Below are 22,630 nucleotides of genomic sequence, written 5' to 3'. Positions count from 1 at the left end.
GTTCTGAGATAGGAGAAAAACCGCCCTGTGGCGGGAGGTGAGACATGTTTGCAGCAATGCTGCTTTATTATTCTTCACTCCGCTGAGATGTTTGGGTGGGGAGAAACATAAATCTGGCCTACGTGCACATCCAGGCATAGTATCTTCCCTTGAACTTAATTATGACACAGATTCTTTTGCTCACATGTTTTTTGCTGACCTTCTCCTTATTATCACCCTGCTCTCCTACTACATTCCTTTTTGCTAAAATAATGAAAATAATAATCAATAAAAACTGAGAAAACTCAGAGACCGGTGCCGGTGCAGGTCCTTGGTATGCTGAGCACCGGTCCCCTGGGCCCACTGTTGTTTCTCTATACTTTGTCTCTGTGCCTTATTTCTTTTCTCAGTCTCTCATCCCACCCGACTAGAAATACCCACAGGTGTGGAGGGGCAGGCCACCCCTTCACTTTCCAGGGCAGTTTAGCTACCATCTTTAACCCTGTCAGATGGGGTCGTGTTACCCACCTCCTAAGGCTGTTTTGAAGGTTAAATAGAGGAGATAACATATGTAAAGCTGGTGGCACACTGCCTGGCACCAGAGAGAACGTTCCGCTGGGGCCAGTGCTTACTGGGTGTGAAACATGTTTATATCACCCCTGCCTATAATACGAAAGATATTCAATAATATCTTTATGTATTGAGTGGTTGTGATTAATATTTGTATTCCCACCTCCCCCAGAAAGGTGGTAACAAGCCGCGGATACACAGAGATGAGGCCCAAGGGCAGAGTGACAGGAAGTGGAGGTGGAGGCTACAGGCTGACCAGAAGCTGGACTGACCAAGCAGCCTCTGACAATGAACTTCTCCCCTGAGAAGTCCCTGTTGCCTCAGAGATGTAGCTTTAAACTCCCAAGCCTTTGCCGTATTTGTTTATTTTATCTTACCTTTTTTTTTGAGACGGAGTTTCACTCCGTCTCAGCTCACTGCAACCTCCACCTCCCGGGTTCAAGTGATTCTCCTGCCTCAGTCTCCCACGTAGCTGGGATTACAGGCACCCACCACTGCGCCCAGCTAATTTTCATATTTTTGGTAGAGATGGGGTTTCACCATGTTGGTCAGCCTGGTCTCGAACTCCTGACCTCAGGTGATCTGCCCACCTCTGCCTCCCAAAGTGCTGGGATTACAGGCATAAGCCACCGCTCCCGGCCTGTATTAATTTATTTTAAGTCACTATCTATGGCGTAAATCCCAGGAAATGCATCCAGCAGGCCCCACTTTCATGGGGTCCGAGCCCGTCAGAGAGCAGCAGCTTGGGCCTGATGCATGTCTGCTGCTCCTCTGTGTGGCTATGGCTGGAATAGAAGCTTCCAGAGCTGCTCAACAGTGAATTTCATAGAAGGTCAGAGCTGGACAGGACTTCAGTGCCCATTCCAACCCTCTCCAAATACAGGTGGAGAAACTGAGGCCCAGAGAGGGACAAGGACTTGCCCAAGGTCACTCGGGTTGTTACAGGCAGAGCCGAGACCGCAAACCATTTCTCCGGACTTCCATCCCCACCCCTTTCCATACACAACCCTCCATCTGCCTTTTCCTGATTTCGCCAAGAACCACTAGAAGATCACGAAGAGGCAACATCAGGAGCAGGCTCTGAGTAGGCTCCAGATCCTTCCTTCCTCTCCACTCCTCAAGTGCGGAGACGTCCTGGAAACTCCGCATCCCAAATCCCCGAAGATCACCAGCAGGAGCCACTTACCTGCACTCACGTCTGTGGTCGGCCTCGTCCGGGCAGTCATGGGCGTGGCTGTTGGGGGCTTCATCGTGGTCTTCGCTGAGGTTGTGGTCTTGGCTAAGGTGCTGTTCGTCCCTCGGCTGCTGTTGGTTGTAGTCGGAGGGACAGAAGGAAGAGGGTCCCTGCTGGTGGGGAAGGGCCCCTTGGTTGCGATGTCCGTGGTCAGTGTCTCTGAAGGGGTGAAGTTCTTGAGGGCGGCTTCCGAGGGGCTGTAGGAGGAAGCAGAGCTCCCAGCAAAGGAAGTTGTTTTGCCCACTGCTGACCCAGCCTCTATGGAGACCGGAGCTGCTCCTGAGACTTTCACGTAACTTGGTGTCTCAACAGAGAGGGCTGAGGTTTCTTCCAGGGGATTCCCTGTGGCCAGAGCTCCACTGAGGGTCGTGGCCCTGGGTGCTGTCACTTCTCTTTCTATGGTGCTGTTGGTGGGGAGTGGGGTCCCAACCGTGGCATCAGGTGAGGCTGACTCTGTGGTGCCGGCTGTGGACAGGGTCTTGGCAGAGGCTGTGGCCTCAGTGATGTGTGGTTTTGCATCAGTGGAGTCAGGCAGAGCTGGTGGATTGGAGGTGGACGAGGCCTTCACCCCTTCCGTGGGGATGAGATCTGTGTCTGAGGCCCCAGGGATGCTGGAAGTCGTTGTTTCTATTTCTGTGATGCTGCAATTGATAACCTCAATGTGGGTGACAGTCACCAGGGCTTCAGCGAGGAGAGTGACATCAGATCCCAGGGACCATGAGGGGGTGATGACTGGATGGGGGCCGTCAGAAGAGGCGCCGCTCTCTGAGGCCCGTGACGGGGTGATGACTGGATGGGGGCCTTCGGAAGAGGCGCCGCTCTCTGAGGCCCATGAGGGGGTGATGACTGGATGGGGGCCGTCGGAAGAGGCGCTGCTCTCTGAGGACAGGCCCTTAGCTTCTGTGGAGGTGTGAGCCAATGTCAATATGTCCATTGTGAGTGTCTTTGCCTCTTCAGAGCTGTCATCGGTGCAAACGGTGTCAAAGATGGCTTCCTCGGGATCACTGCCTGTGATGGTCTGAACTGTGGTCATTCCAGCTCCCTCGGGGCTGCCACTGGCGGCTGATGTCTCCACAGAGGTGGTGATCAGCACCACGAAGTTGGGAGATGTTTTTGTGAAACTCCTGGTCTCTCTTGCAGGGGAAATTCTCTTGGCTCCCCTGGTCTCTGCTTCTGGAATGGGGCCGACTGGGGTTGAGGCCCTAGAAGAGATCTCAGCGCTCAGCGTTTGAGTTTCCAGAGCGGCGTGGCCCGGTGCTGGAGTCATAGCGGGCACTTCTGTGTCGTCCGTTGTCATCGCAGTGTCTGCTCTGCGGGTGCTGGGGCCTGTGTTGGTTAAGACTGACTTGGTGAGCCTGGGTTCCAGTGGACTTCACACAAGCGATTGCGTTTACACCCTGGGCACTTCTGGGAGGAGGGTGGGGCGGGGGAGTGCCGTTACCTCACTTTTCATCTACATAAGCGAACAAGAAGGAGGCAGTTCTGGGAAGCCCAGGCCTGTGTGGCAGCCATGGAGCTGGGGTTGCCATGGCTGGCGTCCTCTGAAGCCCTGACAACTCACTTGGGGCCAGCAAGCCCCAGGATCTGCTGGCTATCGGCCTGCGTCTTTAAGAGGGGATGTGTGGGGCCAGCGTCCACCTTCCAGGGTGAGCCAAGAAGGCAGACCAGCGTCCAGGACTCGCAGAGCTTTCTGAACCTCTGTCCCCTTCCCCAGATCCTTTTCTCATCCAACACATACTTCCCCATGGAAGTAAAAACCCTTAAAAGATGAGAAAGGCCTATGATTTTGCCTTTCGGGGTAGCTGGGTGGATTGAGGGGGGGGAACCTCCAGAGACAGGGTGGGCAGTGCTGCTGCCAAAGCGAGGGAGCCGGCAGAGTCCTTGGGGCTCCGGCAAGGGAAAGAGGGCACCCCCCACCCTGCCGAGGCCCCTCCTGAATGAGGGCTGAGAACTGCAGGGTTGGAGTCTGGGAACCATGGAAACCGTGGCCAGGCATTTTCCACAGGACACCGGGTGCCAGCTGAGGCAAAACCTAGCTTTTCAGAGAGCGGCTGCCGGCACTTCTGCCTAGAGCAGAGGCCTGTTCCCTTGACTGGCCCTGAGGTGGGAGGAATGGGAGTCCCCGAGGGAGGCTACGGTAGGATATTTTCCCCAGAGACAGGGTCTTGCTCTGTTGCCCAGGCAGGTCTTGAATTCCTGGGCTCAAGCGATCCTTCTGCCTCAGCCTCTTGAGTAGTTTACTACAAGATCTTTTCTGGCCTGAGAAAGGGGGCCTCCCCTGTCCAGAGGGAGATCGGGCTCTCCCTGTGAGTGGGCCAAGGAGCCTCTTGGAGAGGGTTTCTAGATTTAGCAAATAAAAATACAGGGTACTCGGTTAAATTTGAACTTGCATTTCAGATAAACGACGAATAACTTTTTAGCATGAGTATTTCTCATGCAATATTGGCTACATACTTACACTTAAAAAAAATTGTTACCTGAAATTCAAATGTAACTGGATGCCCTGTGTTTTATCTGGTAATCCCAGTCTTGGAAGGAAAAGGATCAAATACGAACCCCCTAATTCTCTGAGCCTTCTTGGTCCAGCCCACACAGCTGGAAGCCCAAAGGTGGCGCTCTTGGAGTCTGACCTCCCCTGGCACACGGTTTGAGATGGTCTTTACCCAGCTCCACTGGCCCAAAAGTAGCCCATAGACCCAAAAGAGGCCTAGCACCTCTCCCCAGGATGTCAGGATGGGGCCCCAGGTCCCCAGCTGGTTGTCCTGTGGACCTCAGGGAATGACGAGGCAGGAGTCAAGAGCCTCGGTTGCAGCTCCCGCTGTGCCGCCCACGACCGGCTCTGGGGTCAGATGATCTGCTGGTTCAAATCCTGACTCGGCCTCCTACTAGCCAGGCCAGTCTCTAGACCCCTCCCAGCCTCCATGTCCTCACCTCAGAAAACAGGGTCACAATACCTGCCTTGCCAACGTGGTGAGGACCAGCGGAGAAGGTGAAAGGGCTTATATTCCAAAGCCCACAAGGTAAGCATCCCTCCCCATGGAGTCCTCTCCCGGGCCCCTGGAAAGCACGCATAGTCGATCTGACTATAGTGAGGAGTGCGGGCTGCACCCCAAGGCAGTGTAGGCGAGTCCCGGGCACCCACTCTCATCCCTGGTCCGGTGCGGCCCAGCTGCACACACAAATCTCACTTTTGCAGGAACTGTTCGTCTGCCTTCATAATACAGTTTCTTCTCCCCACTTCAAGCCTGAGATCATTTCTCTGAGCCTTCTTGGTCCAGCCTACACAGCTGGAAGCCCAGAGTGGTGCCCTTGGAGCCCGACTTCCCCTGGCACATTTTCCGATCCAGGAGCCCCGGGGTGTCCTTTCTGCTGTGAAACCTCCTCATGCTCCCCAAGCCCACAGCCTCTCGGGTCCAGGGGGGTCTTCTCGAATACAGCAAATCCCGGCCCAGCCCCTCGGTAGCTCTGGAACACTGCGGCTCTCCTGGTACAATCTTCAAATCTGGTGGAGAGGAAAGCGTGTGGACTTGGGACCCTGAGTTGGAGAATCTGCTCTCTGCCCTGTGACCCTGGCCAAGTCTCTCAGCTCCAAGCCTGCATTTCCGCACCTGTAAGGTGGAGCTAACGGGACACGTGCAGCGCAGACCAGGCCATGGTGAGCACGGGCAGGAGGCCACGGGGTGCAGTGCTCAGGCCTGTGGGGAGTCAGATCCTGGCTCCGAGGAGTTGTTACTAGATGCCCAGAAGCACAGTGGCCTCACCCTTAAAGCAGTGGAGGTGGTGGGTGGTAAGAACAGGGCCGATCTTGCAGGGCCGTTGTGAGAATTAAAAATACAATGTATGATAATGATGGGTCAACGTAGGTTCCTCAGTCCTAACAAATGTGCCACTCTGGTGGGGGATGCTGATGATGGGGGAGGCTGTGAGTGGTGGGGATGGGAACTCCAGACTCTCCACTGCAGCTTTTTTTTTGAAACATAGTTTCACTCTTGTTGCCCAGGCCAGAGTGCAATGGTGCGATCTCAGCTCACTGCAAACTCCACCTCCCAGGTTCAAGCAATTCTCCTGCCTCAGCCTCCCGAGTAGGTGGGATTACAGGCACCTGCTACCACCCCCGGCTAATTTTATATTTTTAGTAGAGACAGGGTTTCTCCATGTTGGTCAGGCTGGTCTCGAACTCCTGACCTCAGGTGATCCGCCCACCTCGGCCTCCCAAAATGCTGGGATTACAGGTGTGAGCCACCGCGCCCGGCCTCTCCACTCGAGGTTTAGAGCGAGCATAGAACTGCTCTAAAAAAAAAAATAAATAAATCATTTTCTATTTTTTAATGTATGTGATGAGTTTGGCACAACTCCTATTAGCGACAGGTCAGGGTTCATTCCCGTCTTTCACAAAAGCCCTGCCTGTCAGCATCCACCCTTCCCAAGCAGTTTGTGGCAGTTGGACTTTTCACACGAAATCTGTATTTTGAAGGAAATCCATGCTAGGTAATAAACTGGGAGGAGTCAGAATCTTGTTAAGCCACATTCTTCAGCTTTCTGCACAATGATCACCAGCTGGCACCTCCCTGCACCCCCGCTCCATGCTCCACTTACTGTCCCACGTTCATAAAGACAAACTCTCAGCCACCCCTTACGATGGCAGCGTCATGGTTGATTAGTGTGTACTGCAGCGCCAGGCACGCTTACACTCACTCACACCGTCATGGTTGATTAGTGTGTACTGCAGTGCCATGCACGCTTACACTCACTCACACCGTCATTTGCACACTCTTTATCAACAATAATAGCACTTCACAGGTAGCACTGTGGTTCATTATAATCAACCCGAGAGAGCCTGCCCTTGCCCATGAAGGGTGGCTCATACTGAAATTCACTCCCAGAGCCCCCCTAGGGGAGAGGCCCACCAGGCCCCTCTGGCCTCCTTACCTGCAGAGCTCCCAGAGACCCCAACCTCCCAGCAGAAGAAGAAAAGGGGCAGAGCCAGACCCCAGAGAGAGCCCATCCTAGCCGGCCACCGCCGCTCCACAGAACTGCTGGCTGTCTCTCGCAGGTACCTTTTCCTGCTTCCTCAAACCAGGGAGGAGGGGCAGCCTCCTGCCCAGGTGTGTGACCGGGTGATCACAAATGTGCAGGCTGAGGGCTGGCAGGTTGAGGCTGTCAGCAAGCTGACCCCCCTGCCTTCCTTGCCTGGTAAACACTCCACTGAAATTTGATTTGAAGATATGGAATCACTAGCTTTTTTTTTTTTTGAGATGGAGTCTTGCTCTGTCACCCAGGCTGGAGTGTACAGTAATGAGATCTCAGCTCAGTGAAACCTCTTCCTCCCGGGATCAAACAATTCTCCTGCCTCAGCCTCTGGAGTAGCTGGGATTACAGGCGCGCACCACCACGCCCAGCTAATTTTTGTATTTTTAGTAGAGATGGGGTTTCACCATGTTGGCCAGGCTAGTCTCGAACTCCTGACCTCAGGTGATCTACCCACCTCAGCCTCCCAAAGTGCTGGGAGTACAGGCGTGAGCCACTGCACCCAGCCAAATGCTTTTATTTTCTTAAGCCAATTAATTAGAGCTCTTTTATATATTTTCAGTAGCAAAACATTGTGTACAAAACAACACATAAATACATAGATGTATTAGGTATGCTGAGAGAAGTTCATCTTATAGATTCATAAAGAGCTTTTTTCTTACACCTTCAAATTCTTTTTTACTTTCTTTTTTTTTTTTTTTTTTTTTTGAGACAGAGTCTCACTCTGTTGCCCAGGCTGGAGTGCAATGGCTTGATCTTGACTCACTGCAACCTCTGCCTCCTGGCTTCAAGTGATTCTCCTGCCTCAGCTTCCTGAGTAGCTGGGATTACAGGCACCTGCCACCACACCTGACTAATTTTTTTTGTATTTTTAGTAGAGACGGGGTTTCAACATGTTGGCCAAGATGGTTTTGAACTCCTGACCTCAAGAGATCTTTGCGGCTCAGCCTCCCAAATGCTAGGATTACAGACGCGAGCCACCGTGCCCAGCCACACCTTCGAATTCTTGATAACCTGTTTTACTACTCTAAGCGGTTGTCAGCTAAATAGCCTTGAATTTGCATTTTAAGGAAACTGAGGTGAAAATCGAATAGCAAAATTTACATCATAACGTATGGAGAGAAAAAGTCTGGTGTGCTGGAGGGGAATTAAAACAGATTTAATTGCCAATTAAACATAAAATTATAGAAATTATAAAGGCCTTTTAAATATATGCACACACGCAAAGATCCTATAGCTTTTACTTCAGAAATTTAGCCATGAAAGCTGGGCGCGGTGACTCACGCCTGTAATCCCAGCACCTTGGGAGGCTGAGGCGGGCAGATCACCTGAGGTCAGGAGTTGGAGACCAGCCTGACCAACATGGAGAAACCCCATCTCTACTAAAAATACAAAAAATTAGCCAGGCATGGTGGTGCATGCCTGTAATCCCAGCTACTCGGGAGGCTGAGGCAAGAGAATCACTTGAACCAGGGAAGCGGAGACTGTGGTGACCCAAGATCACGCCGTTGCACTCCATCCTGGGCAACAAGAGTGAAACTCTGCCTCAAAACAAAAAAAAAAAGAGAGAAAGAAAAGAAAAAAAGAAATATAGCCATGAAATAAATACAAATTCACCAGTTTTCAAACAGAAAAACTGTCAGGTCCAAACAGTGTTTTTTATGTTAACAGAAAAATAACAGCAAATTTAAAGCAGGCAGAGAAGAAACTAGAGAAAAAAGAGGACTCAGGAACTCTATAGTTTGCAGGTCAACCTCAGGGCTCTTTTTTTTTTAATGTAAACATGCAGAAAGACCATATTACTTCCACTTTACATAAACTCTGGCAAGTAGAGGCACCATGAACCCTATGGAGTACTCGGCTGGGAGGAGCAAACGCCCTTTCTCTTTGGAGCTGAGAAAACTCAATCTCTCATTTACCTATGACAACAACAGTTCAGTTCCTCATGCAAATACATAGACAACCCAAACTGAGATTCATTTTGGGAGAAAAAGCAATAGAGAAGACCCTTTAGGATGCATCTCTGAACTAGAATTAGGATCCTTAAATCACAGCTTCCTAGAAGAGAAAAAAAAAAAAAAAAAAACAGCCAAGACCATTCCCTGTAAACTGTGCTCAGCCACCCCTTCTTTGTAGTTCTCGTCTGCCATTACACACGCCAAGGTCAAATCCTCTCACAGTGCAGGGTCATCTCTGGTTCCTCCAAAGCCAAAGAGGTCACGTTATGCCATACAGGAAGACAGAGCTTTAGACCTAATAAGAATCCGCCCATCACTCTTGAAACTCCACAAAGAAAAAAGAGCACCCTGGAAGGGGTGAGTGGCCCCTTTGTTCCGGATTCTTTAAAGGGGCTCGAGTCATTGGAAGCCTTCTCTAGATTTTTTTGGTACCGCAGATGGCAAAGGCAGGAGGAGGTATAGGGAGGAAGAAAAGTAAGTGAAAGAGCATTTGTTGTTTTTTGTTTGTTTGTTTTTTAAGACAGAAAGCAAACACAGAAACCAAGCACATGATTTGTTGGTTTTTTTCGTTTAGTTTTTTCCTCTTTTGCAGCTGCAAGGAATTTTAGCCAAATTAGAGAGGCTTTGTTACCCATAATTTGGAATTCTCACTTGGATTTGACCAAGTCAGGTAGAGTTGGTCAAATCTGATGAGAGAAAGACCAGAAACAACAACAACAACAAAAGTCAAATGATATGACCACAGACTGCTCTAATGGGAAGAAGAAATTCAGACCAGCTGGTTGTTAATCTTCAGCCAAGACAAAACCTCAGTTCAGCTACTTACCTAGGGATGGGTCTCAGGCTGAGGACTGCTCTCTACCATCCTTGAAGCAGGAAAAAAACTCGAACTTGTCTTCCCTGCTGGGAGCAAGCTCAAACTCCATAAAAGAGTTGTCAGCCTTCCATCATCACGGACCCAGGAAATCTTGCCTTCCTTCTTGGAAGCAAATAAAACTCCAAAAGAAGGGGAGGGGGAGTTGTACATCAAATAAACTTTAGATCACGACCAAGTTTTGAGAGATCAGGGACTCTCTGGAGGGGGTGCTCCCAGACCTCAGCAAATTGTCCTGTTGGTTTGAGCCATAAGGTTAGCTCATGCTGCTACCAAGCACCAATAGATCTGTCAAAGGTCAGGGGCACCTCAACTCAGAATCCCTCCATGGTTACCAAAATGTGAACCCCCCAAATCTGAGACAGGTCTCAGTTAATTTAGAAAGTTTATTGTTCCAAGGTTGAAGATGCACACCCGTGACACAGCCTCAGGATGTCCTGACATGTGCCAAGGTGGTCATACGTTTTAGGGAGACATGAGACATCAATCAACATATGTAAGATGAACATTGGTTCAGTCTGGAAAAGGCCGGGCAACGCCAAGCAAACGTGGGACAACTCGCAGCCAGGAGAAAGCTTCCAGGTCACAGGTGGGTGAGAGACAAAGGTAGCATTCTTTTGAGTTTCTGATGGGCCTTTCCAAAGAAGGCAATCAGATATGCATCTATCTCAGTGAGCAGGGGGTGATTTTGAATAGAATGGGGGGCAGGTTGGCCCTAAGCCGTTCCCAGCTTGACTTTCCCCTTTAGCTTAGTGATTTTGGGGGCCCAAGATTTATTTTCCTTTCACAAAACAATAAACATAATAAATAAGTGAATTATAGAAAGGTGAAAACTATGGAAAAAAAAGAAAAACAGAGAGAAAGAATCCTGAACACTGACGTGGGGAGGGCAGGGTGCCAGTTGCAGTACTAAATAGCAGGGGGGAGGGCAGGTGCCAGCTGCAGTACTAAATACTGGTGTGGGGAGGGCAGGTGCCAGCTGCAGTACTAAATAGCAGAGGGGAGGGCAGGTGCCAGCTGCAGTACCAAATACTGGTGTGGGGAGGGCAGGTGCCAGCTGCAGTACTAAATAGCAGAGGGGAGGGCAGGTGCCAGCTGCAGTACCAAATACTGGTGTGGGGAGGGCAGGTGCCAGTTGCAGTGCGTGGGGAGGGTAGGTGCCAGCTGCAGTGCGTGGGGAGGGCAGGTGCCAGCTGCAGTGCGTGGGGAGGGCAGGTGCCAGCTGCAGTACTCAATAGTGGGGGAAGATTTTTTTCTGAGCAACTTCGAGTCACTGCTCACATCTCATGCCAATGTATTAATCCCAAGTCAAGGGTCAGATGAGGCACTCGGATCTCTCCAGTTGCCAACACGGCTCTTCCAAGTGTACTTTACTTCCTTTCATTCCTGTTCTAAAACTTTATTTATGTATTTATTTTTGAGACAGAATCTTGCTCTGTCGCCTAGGCTGGAGTGCAGTGGCGCAATCCCAGTTCACTGCAACCTCTGCCTCTGGGATCAGGCGATTCTCCTGCCTCAGCTTCCTAAGCAGCTGGGATAACAGGCGTGCACCACCGTGCTTGGCTAATTTTTTTTTCTTTTTTCATATTTTTAGTAGAGATGGGGTTTCACCATATTAGCCAGGATGGTCTCGTACTTCTGACCTCAGGTGATCCACCTGCTTTAGCCTCCCAAAGTGCTGGGATTACAGGTGTGAGCCACCACGCCCAGCCCTAGCCAACTTTTGTTTTTTTGAGACAGAGTTTCATTCTTATTGCCCAGGCTGCAGTGCGATGGCCCAATCTTGGCTCACTGCAACCTCTGCCTCCCAGGTTTGTAGGATATAATAAATTCCTCTTCAAAGGTTTTAGCCTGTAAATTGTTAAGTACAATGGTTCTGAGATCCTCTCCAAAGAGTCAATGTATCAGTATGTTCAGCTCTTCATTTTAAAGTTTAACTTCCTCGTTTTCTTCCTCTCCAAAGATTCAATGTATCAGTATGTTCAGCTCTTCATTTTAAAGTTTAACTTCCTCGTTTTCTTCATCTCCTTGCCCCTAGTTTCAGTAAACAACCCCCTCCTAGCCTCTATCACCTGCTCCATCCTGAGTCACCCCCAGTCACCTGCTCTAATCTGAGTCATCCTGAGTCAACAGGGTTTCACCATGTTGGCCAAGTTGGTCTTGAACTCCTGACCTCATGTGATCCGCCCACCTCAGCCTCCCAAAGTGCTGGGATTACAGGTGTAAGTCATCGTGCCTAGCCAGTTTTCACTTTAAAATGATCTCTAATACCAACTCTTGGGGTCCAAATGGGTCCCCACTGGTTTCAAATGTTAAGCATGCACAGATTATGTGGATGAGAACTTGCCAGGTGGGCTTACCGAAGGAGACGTGGTAAGAATCGCCTACATTTGCCAGGCCCTGAGGACAGGCCCTCTCCACACCGAGGCTTATTTCCTTGGGTTGCAGAAGAGGAAACGCCAGGGAGCCCAGTATTCTTTGGTTCATTCGCTTCTTTTTTATGGTGTAACCTACATACTGTAAACTACGCCCAGCTTAAGTAGCTCATACCCTGATGAATTTTTATGTACGTATGTATCCCCAGGATGTATCCGACACTCAGGTCAAGATACAGAATGTGCTCAGCACCTCAGCAGGTGCCCTTGTGTTCCCTTCCAGTCAAGCCCCCACTTGCCACCACAGAATGGAACAATCTTTTTTTTTTTTTTTAGAGACAGGGTCTTGCTCTGTCTCCAAAGCTGGAGTGCAGCTCCATCATGGTTCACTGCAGCCTCCGCCTCCCGGGTTTGAGCGATCCTCCCATTTCAGTGTAACCACCATTCTTATCTCTATCACCATAGATTAGCTCTGCATGTCTTTGAACTTCATATAAATGGAATCATGCATAGATAGGCTCTTTTGTGTCTGGATTCTCTCTGTTAACACTGTGTCTGTGAGACTCACTCACGCTGTGTGTAGTATTATGCTTCATCCTTTTTTGTTGTCGCATAGTATTCCACTGTATAAATATACCACAATTTATTTGTCTGTTTTCCAATTGCTGTGCATTTGGATTGTTTTGTTTTTCACTATTTTGGATAAAGCTGCTATGAACATCCTTGTATATGTCTTGGGTATACAGATGGTCCCGGCTTACAATGATTGGATTTAAAATTGTTTGACTTTACGATGGGCTTATCAGGGTATTAAATGTGTTTCTGACTTACAGTAATTTTGACTTACCACGTGTTTATTGGGACGTAAACCCTTCCTAAGATGAAGAACATCTGTATACATCCAGAATCCTGTGGAGCAACTCATAACCCATGAGGAATGGGAGCCGACAGACAGACTCATCCCCAGGACAGGTGGTTCTCACTACATCTCATAAAGCTTCTTAGAAGATCTTACAGGATCGTGCAACCAGCCAGCCACAGCAGGGGCCGACTGGATAACATGTCTTTGCACAGGCTCTCCCTCTGTCCCTGTCACCCTCCCCTTTTCCTAACCTTGTTCCTTGGGATTATGTTTTGAAATAAGTTATTCAGAGAAATGAAGCTAAAGCTGACCCATTAGCCAATAGCTAGGTTCTGTGATGACAGGGCTTCTGGGCTATAATCGTTTACTGAGAAGCCAGCGTTCCCGAGGGGATAATGGCTCGTTCCATTCAGCTGCAGCATAGGAGTGAGGGCAGGGCATTAGCAGAAGATAACACCAAAAACGTGCTCTGGGGCCTGTTTATGACTTTCTATGCCAAGCGTAGATATTTAGCCTTTATTCTGTAGGTGATGGGAAGCCAGTGCCAGTGGTGGGTTTGAGCAGGGAACCAGCAACCAGTGGTGGGTTTGAGCAGGGAACCAGCAATACTCAAGCTCTGCTAGGATGGAGGCCAGTCAGGGAGGAGTTAGGGCAGGAGGACCGGTCAGGGAGGAGACTTAGGGCAGGAGGACCGGTCAGGGAGGAGACTCAGGGCAGGAGGACAGGTCAGGGAGGAGACTCAGGGCAGGAGGACAGGTCAGGGAGGAGACTTAGGGCAGGAGGACCAGTCAGGGAGGAGTTAGGGCTAGAGGACTGGTCAGGGAGGAGTTAGGGCAGGGGGACCGGTCAGGGAGGAGTTAGGGCAGGAGGACAGGTCAGGGAGGAGTTAGGGCACGGGGATTGGTCAGGGAGGAGTTAGGGCAGGAGGACAGGTCAGGGAGGAGTTAGGGCAGGGGGATTGGTCAGGGAGGAGTTAGGGCAGGAGGACAGGTCAGGGAGGAGACTTAGGGCAGGAGGACCAGTCAGGGAGGAGTTAGGGCAGGAGAATCGGTCAGGGAGGAGTTAGGGCTGGAGGATCGGTCAGGGAGGAGTTAGAGCAGGGGGACTGGTCAGGGAGGAGTTAGGGCAGGAAAATCGGTCAGGGAGAAGTCAGGGCAGGAGGACTGGTCAGAGAGGAGTTAGGGCAGGAGGCCAGTCAGGGAGGAGTTAGGGTAGGAGGACCGGTCAGGGAGGAGACTCAGGGCAGGAGGACAGGTCAGGGAGGAGACTTGGGCAGGAGGACCAGTCAGGGAGGAGTTAGGGCAGGAGGACCGGTCAGGGAGGAGTTAGGGCAGGAGGACAGGTCAGGGAGGAGACTTAGGGCAGGAGGACCAGTCAGGGAGGAGTTAGGGCAGGAGGACAGGTCAGGGAGGAGACTTAGGGCAGGAGGACCGGTCAGGGAGGAGACTCAGGGCAGGAGGACAGGTCAGGGAGGAGACTCAGGGCAGGAGGACAGGTCAGGGAGGAGACTTGGGCAGGAGGACCAGTCAGGGAGGAGTTAGGGCTGGAGGACAGGTCAGGGAGGAGACTTAGGGCAGGAGGACCAGTCAGGGAGGAGTTAGGGCTGGAGGACAGGTCAGGGAGGAGACTTAGGGCAGGAGGACGGGTCAGGGAGGAGTTAGGGCTGAAGGATTGGTCAGGGAGGAGTTAGGGCAGGAGAATCGGTCAGGGAGGAGTTAGAGCAGGGGGACTGGTCAGGGAGGAGTTAGGGCAGGAGGACAGGTCAGGGAGGAGACTTGGGCAGGAGGACCAGTCAGGGAGGAGTTAGGGCAGGAGGACGGGTCAGGGAGGAGTTAGGGCAGGAGGATGGGTCAGGGAGGAGTTAGGGCAGGAGGATGGGTCAGGGAGGAGTTAGGGCAGGAGGACGGGTCAGGGAGGAGTTAGGGCTGAAGGACCGGTCAGGGAGGAGTTAGGGCAGGGGGACTGGTCAGGGAGGAGTTAGGGCAGGAAAATCGGTCAGGGAGAAGTCAGGGCAGGAGGACTGGTCAGAGAGGAGTTAGGGCAGGAGGCCAGTCAGGGAGGAGTTAGGGTAGGAGGACCAGTTAGGAGGCAGTGACTTAGGACTTCAGCAGTGGCACTAGAAAGGGGATGGATATGAACAACATTGCAAAGTAAAACTAGAGAGACGGCCAGGCACAGTGGCTCACTCCTGTAATCCCAGCACTTTGGGAGGCCAAGGCGGGTGGATCATGAGGTCAGGAGATCGAGACCAGCCTGGCCAACATGGTGAAACCCTATCTCTACTTAAAAAAAAAAAAAAAAAAAAAAAAGCCAGGCATGGTGGCGGGCGCCTGTAATCCCAGCTACTCCAGAGGCTGAGGCAGGAGAATTTGCTTGAACCAGGGAGTCGGAAGTTGCAGTGAGCTGAGATCACACCACTGCACTCCAGCCTGGGCAATAGAGTGAGACTCCGTCTCAATTACAAAGCAAACAAACAAAAAACTAGAGAGACTTGGCACCTTGCAGAGAGAAGCAAAAGATGACCCTGAGGTCTGGAGTACAGGAAGCCAAGGACAGGGAAAGCATCCACAGAAACAGGAAAAGGGCAGGTGTGGGAGGGAAGGTGAGAGGTTCATCAGACCCCACAGCCCCTGGCAGCCCCTCCTGGATCTTTGAAATCCTGTGCACCCCAGGAGACTCCGGGAGGCCCATCTGAGCTCACCAGAGAAAGGTCTGCCGCCTCTCTTCTCATCACTGGGGACAGAAAGCCTGAACATGAGGCCTGGACTACGGGGCTCAGACCAGAATATTTCCAGACTGAAGGGCAGTAACGTGGAGCCCAGGAAGGAATATTGAGGACAGAGGGCACATTACTTAGCTAAAGGGGTGCTGGGTTCTTATTTTCTACTTTCAATAAATGTTTGCTACAGTCACTGTAACCACCACAAAACAGTGAATAACACCATGAGCCAAATGCATGTTTCACAACCTGTAAGGCTGATTCTAGGCACATTTAAATGTGTTTATGACAATTGTAGATTTCAGTTTTGCTCTGGTTAAACCAATGTGGAAGTACACAGGATGGGAGCTGAGAGACAAGCATCATGGGCCCAGCCATGCTGGCCTCAGCGGGCCAAGCTGGGGACAGATGACCTCTGCTCCGTGGATCCTGCTGGCTCAGGGTGGGGAAGGGGCCTCAGGAGAGGAGTCAGGCTCTCTTCTTGATTCCCCTCACAGCCATGGAGACCGGCATTCCTGGGAGGCTGGTTTGGAGAACTCGCTGAACCTAAGTAAGCAGGAAGTAAAGGTCTGTTCCCACCTGGCCTGTGTTCCCAGATAGCAGCTGCCTCCGGGTGACTCACCAGGAGCCAGGTCCCTCCATATCTGATCTCAATTAACTCACTCGCCAGGAGCCAGGTCCCTCCACACCTGATCTCAATTAACTCACTCACCAAGAGCCGGGTCCCTCCACACCTGATCTCAATTAACTCACTCACCAGGAGCCGGGTCCCTCCACACCTGATCTCAATTAACTCACTCACCAGGAGCCGGGTCCCTCCACACCTGATCTCAATTAACTCACTCACCAGGAGCCGGGTCCCTCCACACCTGATCTCAATTAACTCACTCACCAGGAGACAGGTCCCTCCATACCTGATCTCAATTAACTCACTCACCAGGAGCCAGGTCCCCCCATACCTGATCTCAATTCACTCACTCACCAGCAGCCAGGTCCCTCCATACCTCATCTCAATTAACTCACTCACCAGGAGCCAGGTCCCTCCATACCTGATCTCAATTAACTCACTCACCAGGAGCCAGGTCCCTCTACACCAGGTCTCAATTAACTCACTCACCAGGAGCCAGGTCCCTCCATACCTGATCTCAATTAACTCACTCACCAGGAGCCAGGTCCCTCTATACCTGATCTCAATTCACTCACTCACCAGGAGCCAGGTCCCTCCATAATGGATATCAGTTAACTCACTTACCAGGAGCCAGGTCCCTCCATACCTGATCTCAATTAACTCACTCACCAGGAGCCAGGTCCCTCCATACCGGGTCTCAATTAACTCACTCACCAGGAGCCAGGTCCCTCCATACCTAATCTCAATTAACTCACTCACCAGGAGCCAGGTCCCTCTACACCAGGTCTCAATTAACTCACTCACCAGGAGCCAGGTCCCTCCATACCTGATCTCAATTAACTCACTCACCAGGAGCCAGGTCCCTCTATACCTGATCTCAATTCACTCACTCACCAGGAGCCAGGTCCCTCCATAATGGATATCAGTTAACTCACTTACCAGGAGCCAGGTCCCTCCATACCTGATCTCAATTAACTCACTCACCAGGATCCAGGTCCCTCCATACCGGGTCTCAATTAACTCACTCACCAGGAGCCAGGTCCCTCCATACCTGATCTCAATTAACTCACTCACCAGGAGACAGGTCCCTCTACACCAGGTCTCAATTAACTCACTCACCAGGAGCCAGGTCCCTCCATACCTGATCTCAATTAACTCACTCACCAGGAGCCAGGTCCCTCTATACCTGATCTCAATTCACTCACTCACCAGGAGCCAGGTCCCTCCATACCTGATCTCAATTAACTCACTCACCAGGAGCCAGGTCCCTCCATACCTGATCTCAATTAACTCACTCACCAGGAGCCAGGTCCCTCCACACCTCATCTCAATTAACTCACTCACCAGGAGCCAGGTCCCTCCACACCTCATCTCAATTAACTCACTCACCAGGAGCCAGGTCCCTCCATAAGGGATCTCAGTTAACTCACTCCCCAGGAACCAGGTCCCTCCATACCTGATCTCAATTAACTCACTCACCAGGAGACAGGTCCCTCCATAATGGATCTCAATTAACTCACTCACCAGGAGCCAGGTCCCTCCATACCTGATCTCAATTAACTCACTCACCAGGAGACAGGTCCCTCCATAATGGATCTCAATTAACTCACTCACCAGGAGCCAGGCCTCTCCATACCTGATCTCAGTTACCTCACTCACCAGTAGCCAGGCCTCTCCAGACCTGGCTTAATTCTCACTATACTTAATTCAACTAATTCTCACTACAGCTCTATCAGAGAAACTCTAGGATACACATGAGGAAACAGAGTCTCAGAAAGGCTGAGAAAGTGGCTTAAGGTCACCTAGGTGGTAAGTGGTAGAGCTAGGAGTTGAAGTCACGTATGACTCTCAAGTGCACGCTCTTTCCATTGCAGTATCTGCTTTTCTTTCTCCCCAAAGCCACAATATGCCACGATGCGGCCCAAGGCCTCTCCTCCAGCACCGTGCTGAGGGCTCTGAACAGATCAGGGCTGAAGCCAAGATGTCATCCAGTGCAATACCCACATGACCTCCATGAATATCTACCCTGCCTTAACACTGTTTATCTTTAGGAAGCAGGATGCCTGAGGTCCAAACTTCTCCCTGGTGATCAAACCAGCTAAGACTGATGGAATCCAAGATGGCAGCTCACTTGACCTCTAACTTCATTATAATCTAATTTCCATGTTAAATGACAGTCCCACTAGCACCTTAACAGTCAACAACCAACATGACAATGATGGGGAAAAAAAAAAAACATAAAATAACAAATAGGAAGGTGGCACTCTGGTTTTGAAAAGTTCTCTACCCAGACCCAGAAAACACATGATTCCTCTCCTTGCTTTTTTCATTTTTATTTTTGTAGAGATGGGGGTGTATCACTATGTTGACCAGGATGGTCTCAAACTCCTGGTCTCAGCAATCCTCTCATTTTGGCCTCCCAAAGTTCTGGGTTTATGGGAGTGAGCCATTGCACCTGGCCACTCCTCCCCTTGCTTTTAATGCTCAGCCCCTTCACTAAAGATGCCCTGTATCTGTGACTTCCTGGGTCTCACGAGCAGAAAAGTTGATTTGTGAGCCAAGCTCTCACTTCTCAATTCCATGGCCACCAAATAAAGCCTGTACTGCTTGAGGCTCACTTTCGGTTTTGCATATTGGCTTCATGGCACCAAACAGGGAAAGACCCCATTTTAGGGAAAGTGGCTTTGTCAGTAACAAGGACACAGAAGGAAAGAAATGGAGGATGATTTAGGGCAGAAGTCAGCAAACTATGGTCTATGGGCCAAATCTGGCCACTGCCTGTTTTTGTGCAACTCATAGGTTAAGAATGTTTTCTACATTTTTAGATGGTAGGAGAAGAACAAAAGAAGAATAATGTTTTGTCACACATGAAAAGTATATGAGATTCAAATTTCAGTGTCCACAGACAGCAATCCTGGCTCCTACCCCTAAAACAATCATTGCAGTGGAGCTCTGCCCTAGCTATGGCCCCTTTCTTCTTTTGGTTCCCTGACTTTGGGGTCTGGAGGCCACAAAGGCAAGGAGCAGGCTGCCATCCACCCCTTCTCAGAGAAACTGCAGGGAGCTCACCATGCTCTACATCCAGTCTAGGTGGCTCCTAGCGGGGCTTGGTGGGTTCTCCATCCTCAGCACCATCTGCAGCACCATCTTGGTCATCTGAGAAGCTGAGAGAAACACAAGGTAAATGTTCCTGTCCTCATTTCTGCCTCCCAACCCCACCGCTGCTACTCAATGTCCCCAGTATCTCTCTGCAGACTCCTGTGTGCCCTCAAAAGTCTACATGGTACCAGTCAAGAGACATCCATACTGCAAGATGATAGAAAGGTAAGTGGAACCCAACCACCTCATTCTCTACCCTCATGTCTACCATGGACAGCTGAACCTCTCCCTGTGGAACCTGGAAAAGTAGCTCAGAGAGGAGTAGCAGGTGGCAAGGAACATCAGGGAAACAAAGCTAGAAGGAACATGTAGGCACCTTTGACCTGAAATAGACAAGATGCAAGATCTCAGGATTGTCAGGGACCTTAGGAACCATCTAGGCCACATCCCGGCTTTGGCCTGAAGTGCAGGCAAAGGGTTTGCCTCTGCCAACCATAGCATCCAGCTTTGCTGTAGGTGGAATCAGGCCTGTATGTGAGTTACGAGGGTTGCAGAGGACACTGTGGTCTGGGTAGCAGTCTGGTACCACATGGCAGAATTCATCACAGTAGCAACTTCCCCTCTTGCAGTGGTGATCCGTTCCAAGACAGCAAAGGTTCTGGGGTTGGGAACAGCTGCCTGGAGAAAAAGGAACGTTAAAAAAAGAAAGAAAGAAAGAAAAAAGATTAAAATTAGCCAGGTATGGTGGTGCATGCCTGTAGTCCCGGCTACCCCAGAGGCTGAGATAGGAGATCACTTGAGCCCAGAAGCAGGAAACTGAAGTGAGCCATGATCACACCAGTGCAGTTCAGCCTGGGTGACAGAGCAAGACCCTGTCTCAAAATAAAAAAAAAAAGAAAAGAAAAAGAAAAAGAAAAGAAAAGATAGATTTAACAAATGGTGCTTGGACAACTGGATAAGCACATGCAAAGAATGCATTTGGACTCCTACCTCACACCATATACAAATATTAACTCAAAATGGACCACAGACCTAAATGTAAGAGCTGAAACTGGCTGGGTGTGGTGGCTCATGCCTGTAATCCCAGCACTTTGGGAGACCAAGGAAGGCAGATCGCTTGAGGCCAGGAGTTCAAGACCAGCCTGGCCAACATGGTGAAACCCCTGTCTCGACTAAAAATACAAAAATTAGCTGGGCTTGGTAGCATGCACCTATAGTCCCAGCTACTCAGGAGGCTGAGGCAGGAGAACTGCTTGAACCCAGGAGGTGGAGGTTGCAGTGAGCCAAGATTGCACAACTGCACTCCAGCCTGGGCAACAGAGCAAGACTCTGCCTCCAAAAAAAATAAGTAAATAAAAATAAGTCCATCAAATTTAAAACTGGACAAAGGATTTAAATAGACATTTCTCCAAAGAAGATACACAAGTGGCCAGTGAGCATGAAAGATACTCAACATCATTAATCATAAGGAAATGCAAATCCAAACCACAATGAGATACCACCCCACATCCATTAGGATGGCTAAGATAAAAAATAAAATAGCAAGTGTTGGCTGGGTGCAGTGGCTCACACCTGTAGTCACAGTACTTTGGAACACCGAGACGGGTGGATCATGAGTTCAGGAGTTTGAGACCATCCTGGCCAGCATAGTGAAACCCCGTCTCTACTAAAAATACAAAAATTAGCTGGGTGTGGTGGCATGCACCTGTAGTCCCAGCTACTCAGGAGGCTGAGGCACGAGAATCTCTTGAACCCAGGAGGCAGAGGTCGCAGTGAGCTGAGATCACGCCACTGCACTCCAGCCTAGCGACAGAGCGAGACCCCATCTCAAAAAAAAAAAAAAAAAAAAAAGCAAGTGTTGAAGTGTTGCTGAGGGTGTGGAGAAACTGGAACCCTCATACACTGCTGGTGGAATTGCAAAATGGTGCAGCCACTTTGAAAATCAATTTGGGGAGATGAGGTGGCAGCAGAAAATAATAAAAAAAAAAAAGAAAAAAAAGAAAAACAATTTGACAGTTTCTCAGAATGTAAACATAGAGTTGCCATATGACCCAGAAACCCTACTTCTGAGCCTGTAGTTAGGAGAATTAAAAACACATGTTCACACAAAAACCTATCAATGAATATTCATAGCAGTGTTATTCATAATAGCCAAATAGTAGAAACAATTCAAATGCCCTTCAACTGATGAATGGCTAAAACTAAATCTGGTATATCCATATAATGGAATATTACTCAGCCATAAAAAGGAATGAAGTACAGATGCATGCCACAACAACAATGAAACTTGAAAACATGCTAAGTGAAAGAAGCCACTCACAAAAGGCCATGTATTTTATGATTCCATTTATATGAAATGTTTAGAATAGACAAATCCATCAAGACAGAAAGTGCATTAGTGGTTGCCAGGGGCTGGTGAGATGTGCGGACTAGGCAGTGACTGCTGATGGGTACAGAGTTTATTTGGGGCATAACAAACATGTTCTGAAATTAGACAGAGGTGGCCAGGTGCAGTGGCTCACACCTGTAATCCCAGCACTTTGGGAGGCTGAGGCGGGCAGATGATTTGAGGTCAGGAGTTTGAGACTAGCCTGGCCAACGTGGCAAAACCCTGTCTCTACCAAAAAGTACCAAAAAAATAAAATAAGACAGCAGTGATGGTTCTGCAACCCTGTGAATACACTAAACAACACTGAAATGTACACACGGTGAATTGTACAAAAGGGTAAATCTCACATCCTGTAAATTATCTCTCAATAAAGCTGTTATTAAAAAGAGAGAGAGAGAAGGAGAGAAAAGGGGGAGATAAGATGAGGACAGTAATGGGAGTGACAGTGAAGAGAGAAATAGAGAAAACAGCAGAGAAGAGAGTGCCTAAGAGGGAGAGAAACCCCTCCCCCACTCCCCACAGTCAGAGGAAGGTCTTCCGGAGCCCTATTTACAAACCAGTTCTGCCAACTCTACCCCCTGCCCAAATTTCCCCAAATTGCTCAGCTCAGTTGTGATCTGGTCATTGTCATTCCCTCCAAGATAAGGGGATGCATCTTCTTTAAGAGTGGAGCAAGCAAGGCGTGGGCAGGAGGGACGCTGGCCCAGCTACCTGGCGAGTCGGTGGCTCAGGTGAGAAGGGGACCCAGGTGTTGTCACCCCAGGACTCTCAACACTCTTCTCCGTCTACTTGACTTTGACCTTCCAAATTGCTTCCTGTTAGGTTAACACCTGGCTCTTTAGGGCTAAACTGGAGGGCTTTGTTTAGGGATAAACTTGAAGGCCTTTCAAAGTTGACACAATCAACAGGGAGCAG

The 22,630-nt window shown here is 49.9% G+C and overlaps 1 protein-coding gene across 1 annotated transcript in view; it reads right to left on the bottom strand.

Moving 5' to 3' along the window:
• LOC117974248 (mucin-20) overlaps positions 1-22,630 on the bottom strand; it is a 44,931-nt gene that overhangs the window by 4,974 nt on the left and 17,327 nt on the right. The window contains exons 6-8 of the mRNA XM_063602640.1: positions 19,703-20,004; positions 19,297-19,391; positions 1,736-16,145 (exon numbers count right to left, since the gene is read on the bottom strand). Coding sequence (XP_063458710.1) covers positions 1,736-3,080 — 1,345 coding nt within the window. The 5' untranslated portion in view covers positions 3,081-16,145; positions 19,297-19,391; positions 19,703-20,004. The remainder of the gene's footprint in view (positions 1-1,735; positions 16,146-19,296; positions 19,392-19,702; positions 20,005-22,630) is intronic.

This window comes from Pan paniscus, chromosome 2, assembly GCF_029289425.2.
Source record: "Pan paniscus chromosome 2, NHGRI_mPanPan1-v2.0_pri, whole genome shotgun sequence".
Classification (NCBI taxonomy): domain Eukaryota; kingdom Metazoa; phylum Chordata; class Mammalia; order Primates; family Hominidae; genus Pan; species Pan paniscus.
Note: the sequence above shows the minus strand (reverse complement) of the source record. Positions and strands in the feature narration are given on the sequence as shown.